Below are 27,210 nucleotides of genomic sequence, written 5' to 3'. Positions count from 1 at the left end.
GTGCTGGAGTAGGCTGGTACCCTCAGGTCCTCTCCTATCTGGTTCCTAGCCATCTTATACTTTGGAAGGCCAGAAGTATTCAAAACCACTGTATTTTAGCCTTTAACAGCTCCCATACCCAAAGTGCAGGACATTGTTCTCAAGTGACCCCACAGTAGTCACCACCCAGCCAGCTCCGGGATCTGCAGGAGTCACCCTAGCTTCTGGCACGGCTCAGCCTCGCTTGGCTCTCTGGGAATTTGACTTCATTCCTAGCAGCCACCAGTTTGGGCTTGAATGCTTGAAATTGCTGAGTGTTTACTGTGCCGCTGAGTGGGAACCTCGGGCTAAATGTCGTGCCTTCTCCTGTGAGCTGCACCGGGGATGACTTCAGAGGCCACAGAATGCAGCCCCGCCAGATCGGAATTATGGGGCCTTTTGGAAAAGGCTAAATTAGATAACACTAGGAAAACAAACAAACCAACAAGAAAAAAACCAACCTCTGAGATAATCAGGAAGATACTTGCGGAAACTCTCTCTTGGCCCGTGCCAACTCAGTGACAGGGTATAGATAAGGATTTTCTGTAATTGGCATATCATTCATTGTCAGCAAGTGCTTCAGGAAAATGGGCCACTGTGAGAACAAACGTGTTCTGTGTGACATGGCTCATTCAGTTCGTTCGCTGGAAGAAAACTGGCCCTTTAGGTAATGTGAATGGCAAGTGTCCGCAGTACGGTTTGTAATGACTGAGCATCCAGGGAAAGATTCCCCATCTGGGGAAATACTTCATACACATGCCATGTATTCCTAACATTAGCACAGCTTACTTTTGATCTTGCCGAACAGCTCATCTCCAGGTACACAGAAAGTTAATTTTCGAGTGTGTAGCTGCTTGACCCTGCTGTTTCCTGAGATTCATTCTTGCTTTATTAAATTCCCCCCTCTTCTCTATCATTTCAGAACTCGTAGATCTCCCCTTGGTAAAGTTTGACTTTTCCTGCAACAAAGTTCTGGTGATCCCCATCTGCTTTAGAGAGATGAGGCAGTTACAAGTACTCCTGCTGGAGAACAATCCTCTGCAGTCCCCTCCGGCTCAGGTGAGGACTCGCCCAGAGCCCCTGCTCCAGGACCATCTGCACACCCAAAGCTGCACTAGGCCTGATGAGATGCAGTCAGCACTTTAAGTAAATCTGACTAACAGGTTGCCTCAGGGTGCATCACATCTGTGCCCACATCTGTGTTACCATTTTGAACGATCCAAGGACAGAATTACAGGTTTGATAATATACCACTCCGTCATACGTTTGAAGCTTTTTCATAGAGTATACGGGCCCCAAAGTGGGTAATATGTGCCTCATTTGAACGTTAGCTGGGAAAACAGAATTTAAACTTCTTAAAAATGATTGTTGGTATTTTTGAGACGGGGATCAAACGTAAAACTGTGAGAACACAACAAAGTATGTCTGTTTTTTGCATGCAAATAAAATTGTTTTACAATTTATTTTCTTTTTAAATAGTATAATGGCTTATTAAATCTCTGGTTATCTTTTCAATTTTTAATTGCTCTTTGTGGACTTGAAAATAATTATGGTGTTTTTTTTTTTTTCACCTTTTGGGTTGGACTATTACCAGTATTGTCTGATTTTTATAAATCTTACACTATTGTCATTTAAATATGTTTTTTGTTAGAATTTAGTGGTTGCAAAAGGTTAGGGATTTCTTGAGCATGATTTTCTGTTTTAAGTAGAACTTCGGAGGGAACAGTCCTGAGGAGACTCTTGTATGTTTAGTATCCATGGTTAGGGCGATACTCACCATGACATTCTGAAGACTGAATTACATGGTCAGGGACCTGGAACTTACATTTTGTTTTGTCGCTGAGAGGTAAATATGCATTACTGATTTCTCCATAGATTTGCACAAAAGGCAAAGTGCACATATTTAAGTATCTGAGTATACAAGCATGCCAGATTAAGACGACTGACCCCCTCTACCTCCACGCCATGGAGAGGCCTCATTTACACCAGCATGTAGAAGACAGGTGAGCTAATTAATGCCTTCCTCCCTGAGACAGCCTGCTTAGAATGTGCTTAGCCACAGCTGCCCAGATGAATGGAAGCCAGAATCCATCTGTGTGATTCACATGTATGACTTTGAGCTTGAGAAAATCATGGCATACAAAAAATGGATGCTAGAGAGAATCACTAATATCTCTAATCTCTCATCAATATCTAATATCTCTCATCAATAATCAGATCTTCCTGATTATTGTATGGATGCTCATAAACAAGCTCTATAATAGATGTTTATGCTTACAATTAGCATGGCTATATCAAACTCTATTATGGTAAAACATTACATTTTTTGAAATTGGTGTTATTAAGCTGGACATGGTGACATACACCTGTAATCTCGGTATTTAGGAGGCAGGTAAGAAGATTGTAAATTTTAGGTCAGCCTGAGCTGTAGGTATGTATGAATAGCAAGATCTTGCCTCACACATGCTGTTCTTGATTTTTAATGACTGTATCAAACTGAAATATTTTTAGAAGTTATCAATTTTTTGTGTATACCTGCACACTGTTCATGTGTTTTAACATTGTTAAGATATGTGGGCTTCAGTTTTTAAGATGCAGTGTGGAAAATTTTCCCCATCTTGTTTCATGTGAAATTGTGAGAATCTGTTCAAGCATCCTTGGGCCGTTTGTGCTGTAAGACAGGCCATGGGCATCCAGAGCACAGAGTTTCCATAGTGGCACTAAAGAAACAGATTCTGCTTGAGACTTCTCCGGGGCAGGGATCTTTTGCTTTGCTTTTTGCTAAATAGGGTGACTTGAATTTTCATGCCACGGGGCTAATGGTGTTTTCAAGATAATGCTTTAAATATATTTTGATTATTTTATATTTATATTACCAGGTATAGTTAATCACAGGAAAGGTTTTCAAAATGATTAAAAATAATGTTTTATTATGTATAAGATAAAAACAATTACATAATCTTACTGTTTCTATATATGTACCAATAAAATAAAATAAACTGTTTCAAAGAAATAACTTGTCCCTCAGAGGAGGAAGCCCAAAATACAGAGGATTTCTGATGTTCTCAGCAGGTGTGTATAGTTTCCATTATGCTCCTATCCTAGTAGTTCTTAGAACTGGGCTGATTTGTTGCCACATGATAATAATTACAATGATAATGATAAATTTTATGTAATGAAGTTATTACATTTTAATTGGTATATATATCTTGGGGTCAACTTTGTGATTTTTCATTTTTTTTCCCTAAACAAATTCAATGATGATGACGTCTCCCCAGTAAGAAGGATTCTGATTCGGGAGTTGGAAGTGACAATGGGGATAAGCGGTTGTCTGCCACCGAGGTAAATGTGGTGACATGTTATTGTCCTTTGTTCTGGGTCCATCTGTCTGTGTCTACTAAAGTCTTTTTCTGGAAAAAGCCGCTGGCGCATTTGAATGATTTGAATTGACAGTTCAATCACATTTGTGAACACGGTGTGGAACCCCTAAGGGTTACACAAATCACGGCGTGGAACCCCTAAGGGTTACACAAATATTAGCTGCTGTCACTCTGCATGTCCTATTATTTTGGAAATAACTCAAAAATAGGGTCCCTGTCTTTTTCTTTTCCCACTCCCACATATGTAGACTATTCTTCAATACTAAGTAAACACTATGAAAGGACCAAGTCCGGCACAAGTATGAAGCACTTTTATAAATAAATATACCTGTCTTCAACAGTAACTTAGGGAAGCGTGTTTATATATATTCAGAAGTGTTAAGGAATCAGGTGTGCACTGGGTTTGAGTAGCTTATTTGCTGAAATGTTTGTAACCATTGTATATTTAAAATGTTTGAGTTAATGTGTGTGTTCAGAGGGTAAATATGTGTCCCAACATGTGTGTGGAGGTTAGAAGGCAATGTGCTGGACTCACTTCCTTCCACCATGTGGCTTCCTGGGATTGAGCTCAGGGAGGTCATCAGACTTGGCACCAAGCTCCTTTACTGGTGAGCCATCTCAATGGCCCTTACCTACAGTTTTTAAAACAATATTTATATTTCTGGCACTTCAGCTGTGTTCTGTTCAGAAAATTAAATGTATTTGTAAGCTCAGCCAAATCAGTCTGGCATGATCGAGCTTCCTCTAGTGATGGAGCACTTTCATTTGGAATCTTTTGTTTGTTTTTCGAGACAGGTTTCTCTGTCTAGCCCTGGCTGTCCTAGAACTAACTCTCTGTAGACCAGGCTGGCCTTGAACTCAGAGATCTACCTGCCTCTGTCTCCTGGTGAGTGCTGGGATTAAAGGCATGTGCCACACTGCCTAGCCACCATTCATGTCTTTATTGCTTTCATGTGTGATCTGTTAGATCCACAGGATACCCCTGAGGTTACGATGATTAGATCCAATACTTCATCTAAAGAAATCACATTTTCATTGAATGTGATTTCAGGACATTTTTTTTTTTTCTAGTTCTCTTCTGGTTTTGAGCTTTAGCAAGCAGAAAAGTTTATTTCCAATAAAATGTGCTATAAAGTAGTATATTTAAAAAAACAAAACAACCTAAAATTTGGTGGCTAGGGGGATGGGTTGCTTAGGCTTGTAAAATGTTTGCCATGGTTGGGGATTTAGCTCAGGGGTAGAGCGCTTGCCTAGCAAGCACAAGGCCCTGGGTTTGATCCTCAGCTCTGGCAAAAAAAAAAAAAAAGCTTGCCATGCAAGCATGAGGACTGGAGTTCGATCCCCAGAGCTGTTGGAAGAAGCAGGCCCAGAAGTACAAGCCAGCAATCCCACTGTGAGGAAGAGAGAGACAAGAGGAACCCGGGAGCTGCAGGCAGCCAGCCCAGCCAAATCAGGGGGATCCAGGTTCAGTGAGTGGACCCTGTCTCAAGAAGAGTGTGGAGAGGAGGGAGGGAAGGAGATTCCCAGCATCGACCTCTGGCCTCCACATGCTACACACATAGGAAAGCATGCACACACACGCACACCACACACACACACACACACACACACACACACACACACACACACAATTAAAATTCCTCGACATTTTTTTGATGAAGAATTTTGTTTTACATTTTGAAGAAGAATTAGTAGGAAGAAAAAGGCGAGTTGGCCGTGGTTCCTGGGTGGGGTGGGAATGCTGAACACATTGCTTTTCTATATTACAGTCTATTTAACCCTTGGACTTCATGAAAACTCCTCAGTCCCCTCAAATGGACCATTGTTACAGACACTACCCACCCTGGGCTTATTTTCCATTAAATTGAAACAAGGTCTCCTTTATCTCTCTTCTAAGAGTAATTAAGTTCATTAATAAAACATCACACAAAGAGCTTCATTGTCCTTCTCTCTCTTGTAAGTAGGATGTTAATAGCATTCTGAAGAGAGCCTGAGGATTTACTCTCCCCCTTTAATTAAACGCATATCTTTGGACTTCTGCTAACTGTAAGGGTAAGAGGTGGGTGGAGGGAAAGGAGACTGTAGAAATGATTATAATTCAGTAGAATAAAATGAATGAGTCTCCCCTTTCCTTTCCCATCTCACATGCTAAACTCATTGTCTAAGCACACCTAGAATACTTTTTTTTATATAGTGGTTTTGTATAAGGTTTTGAATTATACTACATGGTGTGTTATTTTTGTAAATGTTTTGGCCAAGATCACTCCCCACTTCAACCTCTTAGTTGGAGTCAGAAGTCACCCAAGTACCTTTGCTTTGACGGTTGCCATTGTCTGATTGACTTAACATTGGCCATGAAAACAGTAAATTCATGTTTTCCCTAAGATAATTAAGGAAGAATGGGTGGGGATCTGTGAATATTTGTTTGCTGAGTACAATTCATGCTTGTCTTCTGCCCGTTTCTAAATAGTCTGTGCATGTATTCAAGCAAGCCTTGAGGGACCAGCCACACACCTGAGTGTGCTCTGAGGAGGCCATGCTCCCTGTGGCTTGGGATGCTTGTCACTTGTCACTAAATAACAACACCAAAATGGGGATGGGAAAATAAATGAGGATCTGTATCTTAACTTGTGACAGAATCACAGGTTTCCTGAATACACTTCATCAGCTGGTGTGGTGAAGGAGCCATCAGAGACAAGTAACTCCCGTTACTTCATAGAAATTTGTTCTGAAAGTCACACAGAACACCACTCCTTAGCTATCATACCTGACAGAGCTGTCATCTGCCTGGTGCTACTTCTGTGAAACCACAATGTAGTTTTGGTAAATTAGCTTTTTGTCAGACCTCAGGGCCCCTTTCTTGGTAAGAATATGGCTTAGGGCTAACATGGTTTTTTGTCTGCAAATATTCCCTGGTTATATGGGGTATTAATGGTCCAGTAGTGCCTGTGGCTGTAAGCTCAGAATGGGAGAAAGCTGAGGAGACTTCAGGCAAAAGCATATGTGTAGAGGTGTGTGTACAGTGTTGGCACTGTGCATCTGCACTCACAGCCAGCTCCCATTCATGAAGTGCAGCCTCCTAAGCTGCCCTGAAAGTCTCGCTCCCATGCCCACCCGTGAACAGTCACTCTCCTGAGTTCAGACATGGCCATCAGGTTGCCGTTTCTGAATTTGTATAGATAGTTTTTTTGTTTTGTTTTGTTTTGTTAATTTTTAAGAAAGGGTTTTGCTGTGTAGCTTTGGAGTCTGTCCTGGAACTCGCTCTGTAGACCAGGCTGGTCTCGAACTCACAAAGATCCACCTGTCTCTGCCTCCCAAATGCTAGGGTTGAAGGCATGCACCATCACTACCTAGCATGGGTAGAGTTTTATCCTTGTTGTTTACTTAACATGCTGTTTGTTAAGGTTAGGATGCCACTTTCGTACAGAGTTCTCTTTATCTGCATCCACTAGACTTCTCTCCTGAATGACATGATTCCCTGTATCTTTTTAGCCCTCTGATGAGGACACAGTTAGCCTCAATGTTCCCATGTCAAACATCATGGAGGAAGACCAGACCATCAAGGAGGATGCATGCCATCGTCTGACCCCAGCTAAAGGTCTGAGCAAGATGTGTGCAGAGAGCGCTTGCTTTGTAGGTTTGGACACAGGGCTTATAGCGCCACATACAGATGTGGAGATGGATCAGTTTACTCTTTGTATCTCATGTACTGTGAGCCAGCTGTCATGCCCATGGGGAGGGATTTCATTTCAAGTCCTAAACTCTACACAGCTCTTCTGTCTATTCTGCAGGTAGGGAAGCCAAGACTCGGACAGTTTAAATGGCTTACCTGTGGTTTCACAAGCCAGCTCTGCTCTTTACAGTTAATAGAAGAGCCCTCATCCTGAAGATTACAGGAGAGTCTTTAAATTTGTTTTTGGAAAGGAAACATTGATAGGATAGATAGGACTCAGGACATCTCTAGCTGCTGTCATAAATCTCTAGATCTCAGTGGCAGTCCAAATAGAAGTTAGCAGTTGGTAGATAACTGCCCTCTAAGTGTTGATTAGCAGACCAATGCTCCATTCATCACCTTTAGCGTGGATCCCCAGTGTCTCCACATCCATGTGTGTTAAGCTAGAGGGGCAGAACATGGATGTTCTTGGGGATAGGAGGTTGTGGGATGGGCCTAGACGTATCCATCCTCTATAAGACATCCTTCACTCCATGGTCACATCTAATAATACACTTGAGGGTGGGAAATGCACTTGAGGAATGGGCTCAGGAATCTGTTTGACCATAACCGGGTCTCATCTGTCCCCCTTAAAGATGGATTATGTGGCCTCCAAGCTTCCCTGTAACTCAAGTTCTTCTTTGATAATCAAGTGACCACTGAACACTGTAGCCTGAGTGCCTGCTTAATCCTTGTAAGAGTCGTACTGTCATAGATCATTGCGGCAGTATTTTGATGGCCCTTGTTGGTTCAATGACTTCAAAAGAAAATACTGAAACTTACCATTCATGATCTGTGATAGAGAATGTTGTACGAGAAGTGTAGAACTGTGTCAGTGACAGATCAAATCCCAGTACGATTACTGTCTTTGAATTTTTTTTTTTGGTTAGATTTATTCATTTTATTTTATGTGTTTACATGTTTTGCCTGCATGTATGTAAGCATACTGTGTACGGGCCTTATATCTGCAGAGGTCTAGAAGAGGCCTTTGGGTCCCTTGGGGCTGGGGTTACAGATGGTTGTGGGCCACCATGTGAGTACTGAGTGCTGGGAATGGAACCTGGGTCCTCCATAAGAGCAACAAATACATCACTCTTAACTCCTGAGCCATGTGTCCAGTCCCTACAGCGTTCTTCTTAATGATTAATGGGCTGTTTTAAAGCCACTCAGACATTTCCATGTTTCCTTTCAATTTTTAGACCTAGGACACTTGTATTTCGTTTTGTTTGTTTGAAGCAAGGTCTTCCTACAATAGCCTAGGCTGGCCTGGAACACTCTTCCTGCCTCAGCTTCTCCAGTACTGGGATTGTAGATGAGCGCCACCGCATCTGACTTTAGATTTAGATTATTATTTATTTTTAAACATTTTTAATGATTTATTTATTCTTATTTTATGTGCATTGGTGTTTTTGCTTGGGTATATGTCTGTGTGAGGGTGTCAGGTCCCCTAGAATGGAGTTACAGACAGTAGTGAGCTGGTGTGTGAGTGCTGGGAATTGAACCCAGGTCCTCTGGAAGAGCAGCCAGTACTCTTAACCACTGAACCGTCTCTCCAGCACCATAGATTTAGAATTTTAAATTTAGAACTCAAGGATAGCACTAAATGTAGAGACTATGATGGAAACCGTACATGACGCCAAAATACAAGTGAATACTTGCATACAAATATAACTGTCACTGTATTCATTCATATAAATCTTACAACAATACGCAGTAATAGGGGTCATGTTTGAGACAGATTTTTCGAATAAAATAATTAATGTGTTACTAGTAATGTCCCCCATGCCCTGCTTTCTCCTGTCTAAGCTTCTGTCAGTTCTCTGTGCTGTCCGTTTGTCTGTGCTCTGCCTGCTGGGACAAATGACTTCTACCCCAGCATGCTCTTGCTTCTGGAGGGCCTTTCTTGAGGGTAATTCCTATTGTTGGTAGGATTCGGGGCTATTGTCTAGTTGTGTCCCACACTTTTTTAAGATGATTAGTTGCTTAAGGACAGAAGTCATTTAATCCCTCAAATGTACATGCAGGTACATATCTAAGTGGCATGATACTTTCCATGCAACAGCTGGTCAATACATTTCGTTGAACTTAGAATTTGAAATAATTAGCCACATACAATTTTTTTTTTAGTAATTTTCTCAAGATTTTTAAAACACGAGAAGACATTTCACTTCTTTCATGGGGAACTAAACCATCAAGCAGCCTTGTCCTTTAACACTCAATTTGGGGTCTTGTTTATTTTGTATTTCTTCTTCTCCCACGTTTACTTTTACATTCTACAAGGAAGATAAAGTGTGGGTTCTTCGCAGACCTCCACAGGGGGTGAGGGGGGATGAAAGTGGTTGTCTGTGTGTTGGAGGACTTGTGCTTTCTCTTCTGTCCTTGAAGTCACGCTTCCTTCTTTCTCTGTGTTTTCCTGACAGGAGAATTTCAGCCAAAGCCTTCCCTTTTGGGTGACAGCAACAGCTCAGGACAAGAAAGAGACCAGTTTGCTGACGGAGCAGATGCTCTCCACTCGGGATTCATGAACTGTATTAAGGCAAGATTCTGCAGCTGAGTTAATTTTCTTCTGCTTGGCACCTTAGAATTCAGGTTCAGAGATTTCAGACCAACTTCCCAGTCTCGCTTACTGGTTGCTCCCAAAGCCTTCAGCACGTCTTCTCAAAGCTCAGCTTCTCTGTGTCTGACATTGGCAGCTGGCCCCAACCATGCTTGTCTCTGGACTATCTGCTTATATATCTTTTCTTTCTTAACTTTCTTTTCCTTTTCTTTCCTTCTTTTTCTGATTTGGGAATTGCTCAGCTCCCTCTTGCTCACTGAGCCTCACAAGTTAGCAGGTTTGCCAGAATGACCATGCTTACTTGCAAAAGCTCAACATCATTTCATGTCCCTCAACATGTTTTAGGTGAATACTTCTTAGCTTGAGAGCCCGGGCTGAGAACCCTTTAACCAACATCCTTAGAACTAGAAATGTCCTGGCTCTTCAGATTTTGGAATGTTCACATTAAACATTACAGAACGAGGATCCATAATCCAAAAATCTGAAATCCAAAATGCTCCAGAAGTTGAAGCTCAAAAGGTTTAAGTTTGATGGGCCGGCAAGACGGCTCTTGTGTGGATGTCAGAGGAGAGTGGGAATCAGTTCTCTCCTTCCACCAGGTGGACCCCAGGGACTGAACTCAAATCATCAGACCTGGAGGCAGGCACCTAGACCTACTGAGCCATCCTGACAGCACCTCATCCATGTTTTGTGATGATCAGTTTGGTGCTTGGACCCAGCCTGACTGATATTTTGGGGCATTAACTCCAAGGACCACCAGGAGGAAGCCCAGCTGAACTTCATTTATTCTGTTTAAGACACTAGTATGCTGTAGCCTTCCTCATGCCCTTGAGATGGAAATAATTACTTTGACAAGTCCATAACTGACCCCACTTAGTTTGTGCAATGCAACAGTCTAAGACCAGTGGCTCTCAACCTTCCTAACACGGTGACCCTCTAATATGTCGTGGTTAACCATAAAGTTATTTTTGTTGCTACTTCATAACTGGAATTTTGCTACTGTTATGAATCGTAAGGTAAATATCTATGTTTTCTGATGGTCTTAGGGAACCCCTGTGAAAGAGTCATTGACCCCAAGTGGGTTGAGATCCATAAGTTGAGAACCACTGGTCTAAAATGGTTACAGACACACAGAAGGGGAAAACACAAAACAGTCTGTACAGTAGCCTAGCTCTTCACCTTCAGAGCTTACCCTCATCTTCTGTCTCTATCCATGTTGCTTTAGCTGAGCTCATCATGTCTCACTGTGATAGTTAGAGGTGCCCACTCAGCTCCTCTGTAAGTGTGTGTGTGCACGCGTGTGCGTGTGCATGTGCATGCATGCCTGTAACATAATACACACCTTTAGTCTTCTGCCCTCCAGCTGTTTTCTTAGAGCACAAATCTGATTACATTACTCTCAGGTCCCTCCCACAAGGTTCTTCCACATTTGACCCTTGTCCGTCTGCTCTGTGGGACAGTGAGAGCATGAGAACATGGGAAAATGATCTTGTCTTCACTTCCTCAAGAGTTTCCCTTCAGACACTAAAGACAGAACACTTGAAAGATGTGTTTGGAAGAGTCAGACTCCAATTCACGTTCCAAAGGAAATCAAAGTAATTAGTAAAGCGTACTGTCCCCTGGATTCAGAGAGTTCCAGAATGCCAAGGACCTTGGACATGGCTGCTGTAGAGGGTGGATCCCATGGACAGATTCTCAAGGAGCAAGCATGTGTTAGGTTCGACTTCTATTTTGTAGCCTTATACCTGAGGACCAATGAGTGTGCTGTACTGCCCAGCACGTTGACCATCGAAAGCTCTGTGTTTTATATAATCCTTTCCTATTTCCTAAATTGGTATCTTGTGCTTTTGTTATTCTGGTTAGTTTTTATCTCTCATAATAGTTACATTGTATGAAACCACTGTGCATATTAAATCAGCCAATACCGAGCCAATCTGCTTAGAGAAAATATCAGCTTAGATTTCTGAGAGCCTTTGGTTATATTTTGTCATTCAACACAAAATGTTTGTTTTATGGATGTCTCTTTTCAGAGACACCTGACTCAGTATCGAGTCAGGCATGCCTTAATGGTGGAGATAGGTTTTGAGAAATGTGTTGTTACAGAATTTCATCACTTTGCACGTGGCAGCCTCAGATGGCTACGCATCATTAGCAACATGACCTTATGCATGACTGCCTGTTACTGGTTTATTAGTACTGAATTCACCAACATGGTCATGCATACCTGAATAAAACTTCTCTAACATGTCTTTTCTGGATGAGGTCCTTTGTAGTTGTCTTAGGAAGATTAGACAGCATCTCAGCATTATATTTGGGGCCCATTTTGAACTGTCAATCATTGTTTAAAAAGGCACAGAAATATGAAAATGTGCAGTACGAGGACCAACAGTAATGCTCGTTCAGTTTACAGTATGCGAATTAGAACCAGAAGGCAGAGTGCACCTCATCCTGCCTCACCCAGAGTCCTCCTGCATGTCTGCATGTGTTTAGTTTCATTTTTGTTAATCTGTGTGTGTGTCTGTGTGTGTGTGTCTGTGTGTGTGTGTGTGTGTGTGTGTGTGTGTGTGAGCGCGCATGTGTGCACAAGAGAGAGAGAGAGAGAGAGAGAGACAGACAGACAGACAGACAGACAGACTCGGAAGTACCCTGAGCACTGCTTTGGAGATTACAGGTAAATTTTTATTAAGTAGGCCAGTTATTGAACGCTGCCTAATTTGCCAAAAAACAATCTCAGCATGCTAATGTCAGTCTGTTCTGTGTTCTGAAGAAAAGCTACATGTTTTGGTAACTTTTCGTTTTGAAGCTGAAAATGAGAAGGAAACCAATTCCACTAGTTGAAACCTAGAGGAGCTGGGGCACGTTGCTTTGGTTGCTTTGGGAGTCTGTTTTCATGGATTTCTCTGTCATTTGCAGAGTGACACACAATTAGTTTATATGTTGATTGTTAAACTGTGAAAGTCCAATCAATACAGTAACAGTCTGAGTGGTTTTTGAAACATCCTTCTCCAGGGAAGTCTGGTCTGAAAGACACACCAGAGCCAATGATGATGTGCCCTACATCCTACAGTCTGATGTTCTTTCCCTAATAGGGAAGTGTACCCACTCCAGGGTGGCTCCCTCCCTGCCAGTGCTGGCCCAGCCAGGACATTTTCCTTGTCTAAGGAGAAAATCCGAGGAAACACATGGAGGGCCCCCAGTGGACAGAGCTTTCCCAGAATTCACTCCTGCTGCAGCATCTCTGGAGAACTTTGGTGTGGGAGGTTCAGGGAGAACATTCAAGTGACCTTTGAATTTGTTCACATGAAGCTATTGGATTCAGTTGTAGGGCCTTTTTCTATTGTTAAATACTAGTAAGTTGAATTAAATAAGGAACTCAGGTAAACTTTATGTTTTTTTTTTAAATCTTTAGTTTTCTAAGGTTTTGTTGTTGTTGTTGTTGTTGTTGTGTTTTTTGTTTTGTTTTGTTTTGTTTTGTTTTTTGAGACCAGATTTCTCTCTGTAACAGCTCTGGCTGTCCTAGAACCCACTTTGTAGAATAGTCTGGCTTTGAACTCACAGAGATCTGCCTGCCTTTGCCTCTCTGTGTGCTGGAATTAAAGGTGTGTGCTGCCACCTCTCAGCTAATTTTTTTAAGTTTTAATTGTGGTAAAATACATATAAAAATAAAATCTTTTATCTGTAAAATTTTTTGAGACAAGGGCTTGGTAGGGTGCCTCAGGCTGACCTTGAACTCAAAATCCTTCTGCCTTACTTGATTTTCCAAATGCTGAGGTACAAGTGTACACTACCTATACACCACCCCAGTAGATTCTCCTAGACACATTTCGGTTGCACAGTGCAGTTTGTGTTAAGTACATACATATTGTTGCACTGTTCTGTGATCTCCAAAACACTTCGGAACTGAGACTGTGTATCTATTAAATCTGTCCTGTTCTGCCTCCTCTCCCTGGCAATCACTGCTTTACTTTGCATCTCAATGAATTTGGCTACTATAAATACCTCATGTGGGTACAGTCATGCAGAGTGCTTGTGTGTGTTATTTCATACTCAAGGTTTTCTGTATGTAGTGTGAAGATTATTCCATTATAGATCTATCGCATATCAACCAATACCTGATTTGTTTTGCCTTTTGGCTCTTGTGAATCACACTGCCATGGATATGGGCTGGGACCGGTTTTAACTCTTTATTGAACATCCCTTGTGTTCTCTTTGTAGGACCAGGCAGAAGACTGTGAAGAACTTTTGCGGATAGAAGAGGATCCTCACTGGCCAATGGAGGGAATGTGAGTGCCAGGGCGGGTCATGGGCCATCCCTCCTCTTCAGGCACACTGGCACTCATATCCTGATAGACTTTGACCCACTTTTCTTTGGGCAAGCCAAGAATCTTCCCCAGTCATACTGATAGGAAGTTACCATTTTCCTTTGACTCTTATTACAGTACTGGATCATACAGTACATCCTCAGTTGTGCTGTTATAAGGGAATACCACATAGACTAGGTGACATGGAAGCTCATTTGGTTTGCAGTTATAAAGGCTTAGAAGTCCAAGGTCAAGAGGCTGTGTCTAGTGAGAAGCTGTCCCATGGGAAGAGAGGGTATGAGACAGAGTTGAGCTCCTGTGGATAAGGAGCCATCTCCTGTAATAATAGTACCCATTGCTCCCCTCTAGGGCCCGAGATTCCCTCATGAAAGTCCCATGCTTAACACTGCTGCCTTTGGCATTGAGTTTTCTACACATAAAGTTTGGAAGTACATTGGAACCACCGCACAGCAGAAAGTTTTACTTCTTTGTTGGCCTTGAATTTTATCTGACTCAAAGTTGTCAATCAAAAAAAAAAATAATGGTAGTGAAAATGTCTTCTCCTTTCCTTCTGTTTAGTTTGAAGAAGCCAATAGCCAGACCTAATGTCAGGAGAGCCAGTCCCTTTAACCAAGGTCTTCTGGTTTGAATTTTTTAAAAAATGATTTATTTATTTGCATTGGTGTTTGCCTAGAGGTGTGTCTGTGGAAGGGTGTCAGATTCCCTGGAACTGGAATTACAGACAGTTGTGAGCTGCCATATGGGTGCTGGGAATTGAACCCAGGTCCTCTGGAAGAGTAGCCAGTGCTCTTCATGGTTGAGTCATCTCTCTAGCCCCTGGTTCAAATCTTTGAAAAGCATTTCTTTAATGTCCTGGTTGCTGGTCTAATAACTGTCATAACTGGCGTATGTTAGGTTCTGCGTGCCTGGCACTGTTTTATTTCATAGGCCAAAGCTCAGCTCATCCTTTTAGTAGTCCTATAAGCTCTGTTGTCTGCCATATTGCAGATGATGAAATTGCAGCACAAATTGATGATGCTCTCGTCTCCAAGGTTACAGAAGGCTAACATTTGACCCTGAGGGATCTTGCACCAAATGAATATCTCTTTTTGTTCTACTATATATAAAGGTTTATTTGGCAAGATCTCCAGGGGAGCAGATAAGTGTCTTGCCAGAAAATGAGCCTCTTCCAGGGTAGACTTGGTACCTATAGCATAGGGTAGATGTTTAGTTGATAGGCCTTTTGCTTTCTGTGGTCCAGGGTATATATAGGTCTCGACCTCCCACTATACTTTGTAGGGATTATTTTTTCCCTTAAAAAGGACTGGTGCAATTGTGAAATGCACCTACTCAAATGTTCTCTACTAGTAGGAATTCATCGGCCTATGGTGTATGGCAAGAGCAGTCAACTGTGATCAAGTTTCTCTTGCCGGGAATTCCCTCCTTTCACTCTGTCCCATCAGCTCCTTATTGATACACTTCTGAGGGGCCAAGGAGACCTGACTTACTGTAGCATCATGCTACCACGAGGAAAGAGAACTGAAACCAGATCAGTCTTTGGAAATCCCATTTTCAGTTTCACAGCTTTTCGCAGCCCTGGCTATAGAGTCAGGATCACCTGTAGAGTTTTCTAGAAGGCCTATCTTTACAGGAGGTTGGATTAACTTAGGTGTGTTAGGGCTAGTGTGCCTCTTAAGCTTTATAGTTAATTTTCTGGCATTAAAGAACTAGGATGGGGGGTTGGGGATTTAGCTCAGTGGTAGAGTGCTGGCCTAGCAAGCGCAAGGCCCGGGGTTCAGCTCCAAAAAAATAAAAATAAAATAAAATAAATTAAAAAAAAAAAAATCAAGATGGAGAAGCCAGACGGTGGTGGCGCACGCCTGTAATCCCAGCACTCGGGAGGCAGAGGCAGAGGCAGGCGGATCTCTGTGAGTTTGAGGCCAGCCTAGTCTACAGAGCTAGTCCAGGACAGGCTCCAAAGCTACAGAGAGAAACCCTGTCTCAAAAAAACCAAAAAAAAAAAAAAAAAAAAAAAAGAATCAGGATGGACAGGTACTCTTCCATACTGAGCCCCTCACACCATAAAAGTAATAACACCTAGCCATGCTGGTGGAACCAGAGTTGGAAGCCTCAGAATGGATATAGCTCCACTCAGGGGAGTGCTTCCAGGAAATCTTAGAGAACTCAGGAAAGTGTGGAGACTCACCAGCCTTGTCCACTGCCTGACTGGCCATAAGAGCAGGTGGAGGCCTGGGACTTTGGAGTGGAACTGGGCTTTCTCTGCCCAGGGTCTCCTCTCATCACCATAGGACCCAACTGCAGGATACTGACGTGTCTTCATTACAGTATTGAGTGTGTCAAAATTATTTTTCAGCAGTTGATGGGGTTTTGCAAGGAGATGCTTAAGATGTTTTAGTAGTTCTTCTGCACTCATACTTGGTCTTGTGTTACAGACTAGGTTCATCCAAAGATCAGGATTTGGATATAGCGATGATTGAGCAGCTGAGAGAAGCAGAGGATTTGCTTCAGGATCCCAACGGGTATGCCCTTCTGTTCCCAGCCCGGTCCTGTGTGTAGATGAAGCCTGCTAAGTTACTGAGGACATGGCTTCACCTTCTGAAATAGTCATACCCAGTTTAGTCTTGATGTGAGCAGTAACAAGGTGAAGTCATTTAATTGCCTATTCCCCAAGATCCAGAAGTAAAAGAGTCACACTTTTACAGCGACTGAGATAAGTTCCAGCCTTCTCAGTCTTTAATGATTGGTCCTTACCTCTCCTGACATCCCTATGGGATGCTTGGTATCATTTACAGAAAATGGAAATATGACAGAAGTACAAAAATCATAGGCAAATTCTACTAAGAATGGAAATTTAAAACTTCTTTGTATTTCTGGTAGTGCCAGATATGACAACCAGCCAATATATTTCTAAAGATTTGGATTGTAGATGCCTTTTTAGATTTGAATTGGACTCTGTCAGGAACATGTACGCTCTCTGTCTTTGTCTCTGTCTCTGTCTCTCTCTCGTGTGCGTGTGTACGTGTGTGTGTGTGTGTGTGTGTGTGTGTGTGTGTGTGTGAAAGTGCACACGCGTGTTTTCCTTAGATAATGTAATTTCCACAGACAAAGCTCCTCTCAGGCCAACTGTATCCACAGGGAGACACTAACTACACGACCACTGCAGCAGTAGGGCCTGAGCCTCATCTCTGACCATGCGTCCTGGGAAATGGGAAGATGATGGGGTCATGTTGCAAACATGGCTACTACAGACATGTCACTTTTAGCTGGAGTCTATAAATAAGGTGGTTCATGAGACCAGGCAGAACCTTGTGCACTGTCATCTGGCCCTGAAAGAATAGTGGCCTGTCCATTTGCGTATGACTGCAAATTCTTAGCAATTGATCGAAAATCACCTAAAGTTAAATTACACTTACTGTGGATGTGTAAGAGAGGGAGTGAGAGTGGGTGCAAGTGAGCAAGCTGGCACACTCTACAGCGTGTGTGTAGAGATCGTAGGACAACTCAGGGAATCTGCCCTCTCCTCCCACCACGAGGGCCTCGGGATTGAACTTGGGTCATACTTGGCAGTGAGCACCTTTCCCCAATGAACCATCTTGCTGGCTTTCGAAAAGCATTTTAACTCCAGAGACATTAATTGATTTGGATGGGAGCCTGTATACATGCGTGCATGCGTGCATGTCCAAAGAATTAGGAAGTAGCATGACTGGTGCCTGCCAGCACATTTTAAGGTCCCTGGAAACAGCTTTTGACCCAGCTCCACCATCTGAATCCCATTTTTTCATCTATGAGATGGAGCTACAAAGTAGAGTGCCCACTTGCCTCTTAGGCTTGTAAGCATTTGAAATAATACATAAAGAGTTGTAATGAAACTAATTTGGTAAAACATTCCCAAAGTCACTTTAGTAGTATGTAAGCAACATTTAAAAATACATGGACCTTTCAAATGACTTGTGAGAATTTACCTTAAAGAACCAAGGGAGGGGAACTGTTGTTTTGTTTGATGAGAAATGGATATTTTTAATAGCAGTATTTAGACAAAAGGAAATGAACCATTTTGGGGGACTTTAAATATATCTTATAGCCATTGATAAAATAGAATGTCATGTGGTCCATACCATTTTTGTTAAGATTACCATTGATGCTGAAATGATCCTTATTTAATACTAACTTCTAAAAAGTTTAATCTAAAAATGCATAGTTTGAGTTCAATTATAGATTCAGAATTAGGTTCCAGTTGCATAAAAGGCTTAAACAAATCTAGAAGGATGCATATTAAAATGGGTATTTTGCTGTGGCTCCTTCCAAGCTGTCCTGTGTTTTATACTCAGTAGATTCTCAGTGGTCAGTTCTGAGTTTGGAGGCCTACACGTGGACCGTGAGATGCGGAGGGCAGAGGATCAGCCCGGGGTTGGGAAAGACCTGAACTCTTGCTGTGTTACCATCTGATGAAGAGAATGCAGTGGGAGGGAGTGGCCAGCTGAGGAGTGAGGGGTTGGCTTCAGTTGAGCATGTGCCGAGCAGTTCTGAAGATGGAAGTGCCCCATGATGCTGTAGGGCTGAGAAGTGGGGTTCAGAAGGTGCTGTGTAAGGGGGTGAGGGCAGAGGGCAGGCATAAGGAAGGGAGGGAATGGAAACCAAAGTGGGGAGTTGAAGAGCTGACATCACAGGGAGAGGGATCCAGCTCTCTTATGTTTTAATGTCTTAAATTTTGTTTCACTCCAGTAGTAACCTTTTTGTTTTGTTTTGCTGTTTTTCACAAAGTCTTGACTGGTTAGTGGTTGATTCCCAAGGCAAAAGAAAAAGAAAAAGCAGGTCCCGATGTTGTGAATATAGCTGTGTCCTGCTGTGTGTTTTAGGACTCAGTCATAAGACAGAGCAACTGGGAGGAAAGGCTGTGCATTTGGGCCTCAGTTTCCCCCTCTGTTGGTTAGTTAGGAGTCTCCAGACTAGTGGTTCTCAACCTGTGGGTCACAACCCTTTCAGGTGGGTCTAACGACCCTACACTGGGTTGCCTAAGACCATCTGCTGCCGTGGCTGTCACTTTGTATGCTGTGAATGCGTTCCTCTGATTGGTTAATAAATAAAGTGCTGATTGGCCGGTAGCCAGGCAGGAAGTAGAGGCAAGACAAAGAGAGAGGAGAATTCTGGGAACAGGAAGGCGGAGTCAGGAGTTGCCAGCCGGACACAGAGGAAGTAAGATGTGAAGGCAGAACTGGGAAAAGGTACCAAGACATGTGGCTCAACATAAATAAGAATTATGGGTTAATTTAAGTGTAAGAGCTAGTTAATAGTTAGCCTGAGCTAATGGCCAGTTTTAATTAATATAAGCCTCTGTGTGTGTTTACTTGGGTCCAAGCGGCCGCAGGGTCACAGGAGCCAGGCAGGAACAAAAAAAAAACTTCAGCTACAATCTGCATACCAGCTATTTACATTAAAATTCATAGCAGTAGCAAAATTATAGTTAGGAGGTAGTAACGAAAATAATGTTATGGTTGGGGGAGTCACCACAGCATGAGGAGCTGTATTAAAGGGTCACAGCATTAGGAAGGTTGAGAAGCACTGAGTTAGACAGACTCCTGGCAGCTCTGGAGTACATGAGACAAGAGGAGCATCTGGGCATGCTGAGTGTACAGAATGGCAGATACACGCAGTGCTTGTAGGAGAATACTTCAAACGCTTTCCAAGTGATACCTGACTGGTGTCTTTGTCAGGGGCCATGTTGAAGCCATTTTATTTATGTTGGACACTTTCTTTTCCACTGTGTTGGTTATTTCATGTATTTGTTCTTTATTTTAAAATAATTGAAATAAATTTGACAAGCTTGATTTTTATTGTACTATTCTTGTGAGCCAATCAGTGGGTTTGTAATTTTTTTAAGTGTAGCAGTCTAAATCAGAGAGACTTTGCAGTCAAAACTGGATGTCATCAATACTGTCATGTTAATTCTGTAGCAAGTTGATTTTGCATCTGTAAATATGGATGTTCTAGATAAATTGAGTTTTATATGACCCTTGAAAATCATGACTTTATCAGAAATTACTGTGCTATTTTGTATATAAGTTGTACATAAGAAGTGCAGATAGCTGATAGGAAACTATGTTGGGAAAGCAACATGTGTTTGGAAAACTTTTCTCTTACTCCTGAAGACAAGCTTTGCTTGTCAGTTAAGTATTTGAAGTGTGTGGGGCCAGTAGAGTTTACTGGAAGTTTAATGATTTTCCTCCTCTTTAGCCTGAGCACCGATGTTACAGAGAGAAGCATTTTAAAGCTGTACCCCATGAGCTCAGCAGAAGCCTTAGAATTACCTGACTCTACACTCAAGTACGTTCACCTTTCATAATTAAGTATATTTTCTGTTTTTACAATGATTTGTATTTCAAAATCCACTTTGTCTCTTTTCCTTCCCGCCTTCCTACAGTGGTCAGCCGCAGCTGGAGACGTCTCCAGAGTGTGAGGTAAGGACAGAGCTTGGCATTGCCGTGTGGGAGGACAGGAGCGGCATTTGTTCCCGACACTATTTTACACGGTTCCTGCTTTTATTCTCTAGTTCTGTTGATCTGTTGATCTGTTGTCCCTCACCTTCCCTGAAAGGTGAGAGTTGGCTGATTCTGTTATATTTTCTACATTTATTTGCCAAGATAGACGCACTGGGCCAGGCAGTGGTCACTAAGATACTAAGATACTAAGATACTGTGCTGGGTTAGAAATGAGAGGGAGGCCCATTTGGTGTAGACATTAGAGCTGAGAAAAAAAAGTCCAGCCAAACGAAGGACCTCAAGGACTTGATCAAATGAAATGAGGATGTCTGGGAAGATTAAAAGAATATATAGGGAATTGAGACATAGATGGTCATGCAAACATAAAGACCTGCGTTCAGACCCTCAGCACCTGTGTGAAATACCAGGCATGGCACCTATGTCTGTAATCTCACTGCTACAAGGTGAAGACAGGAGCATTTCTGGGGATCACTGGTTAGCCAGCCTAGCTGGATTGGTAAAGCCACAGGTTCAACTAGAGCCGTGGTTCTCAACCTTCCCTGTACTGTGACCCCTTAATACAGTTCCTTATGTTGTGGTGACCTCCAACCATAAAATTATTTTTGTTGCTACTTCATAGCTTTTATTTTTCTACTGTTATAAATTATAATGTATAGAGACCCACAGAGATTTCCTAGTGAGAACTTACACAGGGTCTGAGAATCTGAGCTTGCTTTACCTAGCAGGGCTGAATAAGGGGCTGATTTGACCACAGGTGTGATTGCCAGGTGTTTGGAAGGGTCTGAACTTGCCTGTACTGTGTGCTTTGATCTAGCAAGGGGGAGGTCTTTGGCCTCACTCCTTGGCATTGTTATAAAAAGCCCTTTTGAAGAGACAGAAGGGGCTGTTGGGTTTTGATCCATGTCCTCCTGAAGCTATCCTGTGTTTCTGTCTTTTTCCTCTTTGCTATCTTTCTGTCTAAAAGCTTCTTATTCCTCTCTCCTCCTCATAGGAACCCTTAAAAGGTGGGAGCTGGCTTCCCACAATAATGTAAATATCTGATATGCAGGATATCTGATATGTGACCCCTGTGAAAGGGTCCATTCAACTCCCAAAGGGCTGGCAACCCTCAGAGCCAACCCTCAAAAATTAAGGTGGAGAACGATTGAGAAAGACTCCAGATGTTGACACCTGGCTTCCACATTTATGTGCACATAGGTGCATACACAGATACAAAAGAATACTAAAATGAGAAGTTGGCAGGAATATTTGGGGACAGGATTAGATAGAGTTACATGGAAAGAAATTTGGGTGGCCATGGAGAAAACATTTTTGGCATAAAACTAGCAATGATCCTAGAGAAAGCTTATCCCAGATGTGGAAAAATAGGTTTGAGCTAGTAGCTGGGGAGCTACAGACCGTTTTTCTATTGCTGTGACAAAACATGGTGATCAGGGCCTATAAAAGAAAATGTTTAATTTGAGGCCCCAGAGGTTTAGAGTCTATGACCATCATGGCAGGGACCATGATAGCAGGTGTGGTGTAAGAGCAGTAGCTGAGAGCTCACACCTCAATCCACAAGCCAGGGACAGATAGACAGAGAAGAGGGAGTGAAGGGAGAGAGAGACACAAACAGACAGACAGACAGACAGCACTAGCTGGGAATGGCATGGGCTTTTGAAACCTCAAAGCCTGCTTCTACTGATATGCCTCCTCCAGCAAGGCCACACCTCCTAGTCCTTGCCAAACAGTTCCATCAACTGGGGCTAAGCATTCAAGCCTATGAGCCCCTGGGATCCATTTTCATTCAGACCACTGTATTTTACTCCGTGGGTCCCATTGGCTTGTGGCCGCAGTGTAATGCAAAGTGCATGGAATGCAGCTTCAAAAGTCACCACAGTCTTTTACAGTTTGAACAGTTTCAAGGTCTCTTCTGAGACCCAAGGTAGTCTTTTAATTGTAACCCCTTTAAAATGAAAAGCGGAAATTGCATAGTCTCAGTAGACAATGGCACAGAATGTACGTGACCATTCCAAAAGGGAGGAAGGGGGTCAACACAAAGAAAGTGGAACGAGGAGAAGGAGACAATAACAAACTCAGCGGGGCAAACTTGCGATCCTACAATTCCATGTCTGATGTCAAAGAGCTTGACAGCCCTCCAGCTTCGTTGACTGCGGTACACTTTCTCCCTTGGGTTGGTCCAGTCCCTTCCCTGTATGCATGTTCCCTTTCCGGCATACATCCCCTGGTTCTGGCACCTCCAACATCCTGGGGTCTCCAACACAATCCAGGCTTTGCTTTCATGGCTTCATGAAAGGGCCTTTTAGGGCTTCTATGCAGGGATATCCCTGCCCTACACTTGACCGCAGAAGCTCTCTTTAACCACAGAAGGATCTCAACCTTCCTAATGCTGTGAACCTTCAGCAACAGTTTCTCGGGTTGTGGCGACCCACTATTATGAATTGCAATGCAGATATCTGATAATACAGGATATCTAATACATGACCCCTGTGGGGGTTGCAACCCGCAAGTTGAGAACCACTTCCATAGAGGAGGATTCCACAACCCCTTTACTCCTGGACTTCATGATTCTAAACCAGACCGCATGGCTGATGCTGCCTAATTCAGCTGCCCTTTTTGGATGGAGCCTGACTCTCTCCTTGAATTATAATTACCATAAGCTTTGATTTGTTGCTTTTTTTAGGACCAGAAAAATTTCTGGGCCCTTTTCCAGATGTTGCAGACTAGCTGGGTGGGGTCTTGCCCTGAGGGCATTACTCCCTTTGCTCCATTTGGCATCAAGCATCTCTTTATCTCCTTCGGCGCAAACCTGTGCTCCAACATTAAATTTCCTGGTGTTCTTTTTCTTCTCAGACTGTACATTTTGAATTTCTTTTTGTCCTGCTTGGTACTTTTTCATTGTAGAGCTGCATAAGAGTTATTACTAATAATACACAGTTGAATAAATATAAGCTGTCTTCAGATACCCTCTGCCAAAGAAACTAGTCCCAAACTTTTTAATTTAGTTTCAGTCAGATTCTTAGAATAGGGGCAAAAAACAACCATGTTATTTGCCAAAATATTCCAAGAATGGTCTCTGGCCCAGTTGCTAATATTGTTCTTCTCTGGAACCACTTGTGCTTGGTCTCCATAGTGCCGTCACTCTAAGCATTAACTGTCTTCCAAGCTCCTTCTACGATAGCCCTGCTAAAACCATCCTTAACAGCATCCAACTGCTTTCCTGGGGCAGAGTCCCAAAGTCTTCCACATTCCTCTGAAAAGCATCATGGTCTGGCCTGTCACAGCATTAGCTTACTCCCTGGTACTAACGTCTGGCTATTCTTCTATTGCTGTTCAAAACACCGTAACCAAGGCAGCTTACAAAAGAAAATGTTTCATTCAGGGCTTATGGTTCCAGAGGGTTAAAGTCGATGACTTTCCTGGTGGCAGCAAGTAGGCACACATGGTACTGGAACAGTAGCTGAGAGCTCACAACTTAGTTCACAAGAAGGAGACAGAAGGAGCTAACTGGGTGGGAATGGTGTGGACTTCTGAAACGGCAAAGCCTGCTTCCAGAGACATACCTCCTCCCATGAGGCCACACCTCCTAATCCTTGCTGAACAGTTCCGTCAACTGTTTCAATATATGAGCCTATGGCAGCCATTCTCACTCAAACTACCACAGAGCCTATTACAATGTATCCCACTCTTCCTAGTGAGTGGGTTTAAGATGGCCCACGTGAAATACTGAGATTCCCTACAAACTTGTATATGTCCTGGGGCTGTCTGCCCATGTCCTATGAAATAGTAAAGCAATTTCCACACTCAACAGGTCTGTGCAAAAGAAACAAGGGAAAGAAAATGTAAAGGGAAGAGCCTGTTTGCAGAGAGTGTGGTTATGTTGTTACAGCAGGGACTAGTGTTTACATAGCTGCCCTGTCTCTGAATTGCTAACTCTGTGCTACTTAATTAACCTCTCTAAACTTTACTTTTATTTTTGGGAAATTTCAGTCTAATAATAGCTATTGTGTAGCTCAAATGAGATGATTCAGGAGAAATCTCACAGCAGTGGGCACGTAAATGCTAGCTGTTATTCTCCTACTCAGTTATTGTTATCGGTGTGGTCTAGACAGATTCATGGTGCCACCTTTGCAAATGAACCAGGATTGAACATCAGGGGACGTTTATTTGCAGGTGGCCCTGTGCTGGTTTCTGATGCTCTCTGTTTGAGCAAGAGTAGACTCACTTTCTGAAGATTTTTTTTTTTTTATATGTATGAGTGTTTTGCTCATATGTGTGCACCACATACATGCCTGGTGCTCATAGAGATCAGAAGAGGACATCACATCCCCTGGAACTGGATTATAGATGATTGTAAATGGTCATATGTGTCCTGGGAGGCGAACCCAGGGCCTTTGAAAGAAGAAGTGCTCTTAACCCCTAAACTGTCTCTCTAGCCCCTCCCTGTAGACTCACTCCCCCCGCCCCCTTGGTTTTTCGAGACAGGGTTTCTCTCTGTAGCTTTGGAGCCTTTCCTGGATCTCGCTCTACAGACCAGGCTGGCCTTGAACTCACAGAGATCCGCCTGCCTCTGCCTCCTTAGTGCTGGGATTAAAGGCGTGCGCCACTGCCACCTGGCTTAGACTCACTTTTTCAAAAAGTTTCATATTCAGAAATACTTTTAACTTCAAAAAGATTATAAAAATAAATTACAGGTGCTATAAAAATTATAAAGATACAATTTTCCACTTTGATTTTCCAGTTAGGGGCTAAATATTGTTAGTGTGCAAATCCAAGATGTTACAGAGCTTGAAACTCTTTAGCACTACTAGGACACTAGAGATGTAAAATTCTGCACTTGGTCTTATGAGACAGTTCAAAGTCACAACACTGGCGCACTTGAAATACAGAATAAAATCCCCTCAGACCACGTGCATAAGGCATACATGAAATGAAAACCAACTGTTTAGCTCAGAGCCCTGTTTCCAAGCTCCTCTCACGTATTTGCAAATAATTGAAGCCCAAGACTTTTGAAGTGCCAACACTTCCAATTAATCCCTTGCCTTTTGGACAGGGAGATGCAACCTGGTGTTTCCCCACATCTGTTGTAGTAGTATTCAGAATCTCTCCTTTTGTCTCCTCATCTGTAGCTCTTTGGAATAGCTGAGAGCGTGGACATCCCTCGCCTTTCTCCCTAACATTTCACTATGACATGTGTACAAACAGGGTTTCTTCCGCAGACGAATTTCCATCTTCCCTGTCAGAAGTGTATACCGATTCGCCTTTTCCTGTCCTCAGCCCTCCAGATCCCAGATAGGTCAGTTGATGTAAAATCGTTCTCTGAGCATTCCTGACCCTTCGATGTGGACTTCAGTCAGTGTCAGGCTTTGTGTTTGGTCACCGAATCTGTCTGGTGTCTTTATAGTCTCCTTGGCTTTGCTACGTTTCTGAGAATGATAATTCCAGGACGTTGACGTTGTGGAGAATACAGGCCTTTTCTTTTTTGGTGTTTTGAAATAGGATCTCATGTAGCCCAGGGTGTTCCAGAACTCTTGATGTTCAGAAGATAACCTTGAACTTGTAATCTTCCTACTCCTACTTCCTAAATCCTGGAATTATAGACAGGTGCCACTGTAGCTCCTGCTAGGCCTTTTCTTTTGTAGATAGGGTCTGATGTATCCCCAAGCCGGCCTCGAACTCACTGTGTAGGTAGATGGTAGTCTTGAACTTCAGGCCGGTCTGCCTCCACCTCTGGAGTGTTGGGATTATTGGTGTGCACCACCACGTCCAGTTTATGTAGTGCTGGGGATTAAACCCAGGGCCTTGTGCATGCTGGGCCAGTCCGCTGCCAACTGAGCCACATTCCCAGAACATTCCCTTTCTAGTGGAATGTTCTTCCTTTGGTGTTTGTCTGACATTTCCTCATGATTGCGATGCTGCCTTCTCATTTTGGGTATTGCCTAGGTGCTGTCCTGTGCTCTTCCCAGGCCATTGGGTTTGGGGTCTTGCCCTGTCCTTCTGCCTCCCATTGCTTGTTGTAATTCAAGCACTCAGTTGTTACCTAACCCCATTTCATCACTGTATTAGGATTATTTCATTCTTCCCCTGTGACCGATGAAAAGTCTGTGAAGAGATTCTTCCACTCCCTATGACTCTGCTGCATGACTTCAGGGTGAGGAGGACACAAGGCTTCTAGACAACAACAACAACAACAAAAAAAAACTAGCTTCACTGCATCTCCAGGGCACAATTCCAACATTGTGTCCCTATTCAAAAATACTTCTTCCTGATGTGAGGGGAAAAGGAGGCTTTGCTGGGGGCCAGGTCATGTGCTTCCTATCTATCTATATGCCTTATCAACACAGGTTCTTCTTGCCTTACAATGGGTTTCTGTTCCCAGTAGACTATTGCTCAGGTAAAAACAACATTAACTTGAAACTGCATTTAAGCTGTCTACTCTAGTAAGCACTGTTGCCTAGCCTACTGCTAATGGGTTCGGAGAACTTACGTTAGCTTGCAGTGAGGCAAAATCATTGAATGTAATGCCCACTCTATAATAATTTATTGAAGTAATTTATTGACCATTATACTGAAAGCATTCCATAAATTGTGTGGTAGCATGCACCTGTAACATCAGCACTCAGGAGGCAGAGGCAGGAGGCAGGCCAGGGCTGTGTGAAATTCTCTCTCTCTCAAAAAAAAAAAAAGAAGAAGGAAAGAAGGAAGGAAGGAAGGAAGGGAAAGA

The 27,210-nt window shown here is 42.8% G+C and overlaps 1 protein-coding gene across 5 annotated transcripts in view; it reads left to right on the top strand.

Annotated features, from left to right (window-relative positions):
* Lrch1 (leucine rich repeats and calponin homology domain containing 1) overlaps positions 1 to 27,210 on the top strand; it is a 197,454-nt gene that overhangs the window by 123,964 nt on the left and 46,280 nt on the right. For all 5 annotated transcript variants that reach the window (XM_036199044.1, XM_036199045.1, XM_036199042.1 and 2 more), the window contains exons 5-13: positions 941 to 1,077; positions 1,894 to 2,021; positions 3,297 to 3,360; positions 6,891 to 6,996; positions 9,531 to 9,646; positions 13,883 to 13,950; positions 16,422 to 16,508; positions 20,221 to 20,310; positions 20,408 to 20,444. In XM_036199044.1, the coding sequence (XP_036054937.1) occupies positions 941 to 1,077; positions 1,894 to 2,021; positions 3,297 to 3,360; positions 6,891 to 6,996; positions 9,531 to 9,646; positions 13,883 to 13,950; positions 16,422 to 16,508; positions 20,221 to 20,310; positions 20,408 to 20,444 (833 nt within the window). The remainder of the gene's footprint in view (positions 1 to 940; positions 1,078 to 1,893; positions 2,022 to 3,296; positions 3,361 to 6,890; positions 6,997 to 9,530; positions 9,647 to 13,882; positions 13,951 to 16,421; positions 16,509 to 20,220; positions 20,311 to 20,407; positions 20,445 to 27,210) is intronic.

Source organism: Onychomys torridus, chromosome 9, assembly GCF_903995425.1.
Source record: "Onychomys torridus chromosome 9, mOncTor1.1, whole genome shotgun sequence".
Lineage (NCBI taxonomy): Eukaryota > Metazoa > Chordata > Mammalia > Rodentia > Cricetidae > Onychomys > Onychomys torridus.
Note: the sequence above shows the minus strand (reverse complement) of the source record. Positions and strands in the feature narration are given on the sequence as shown.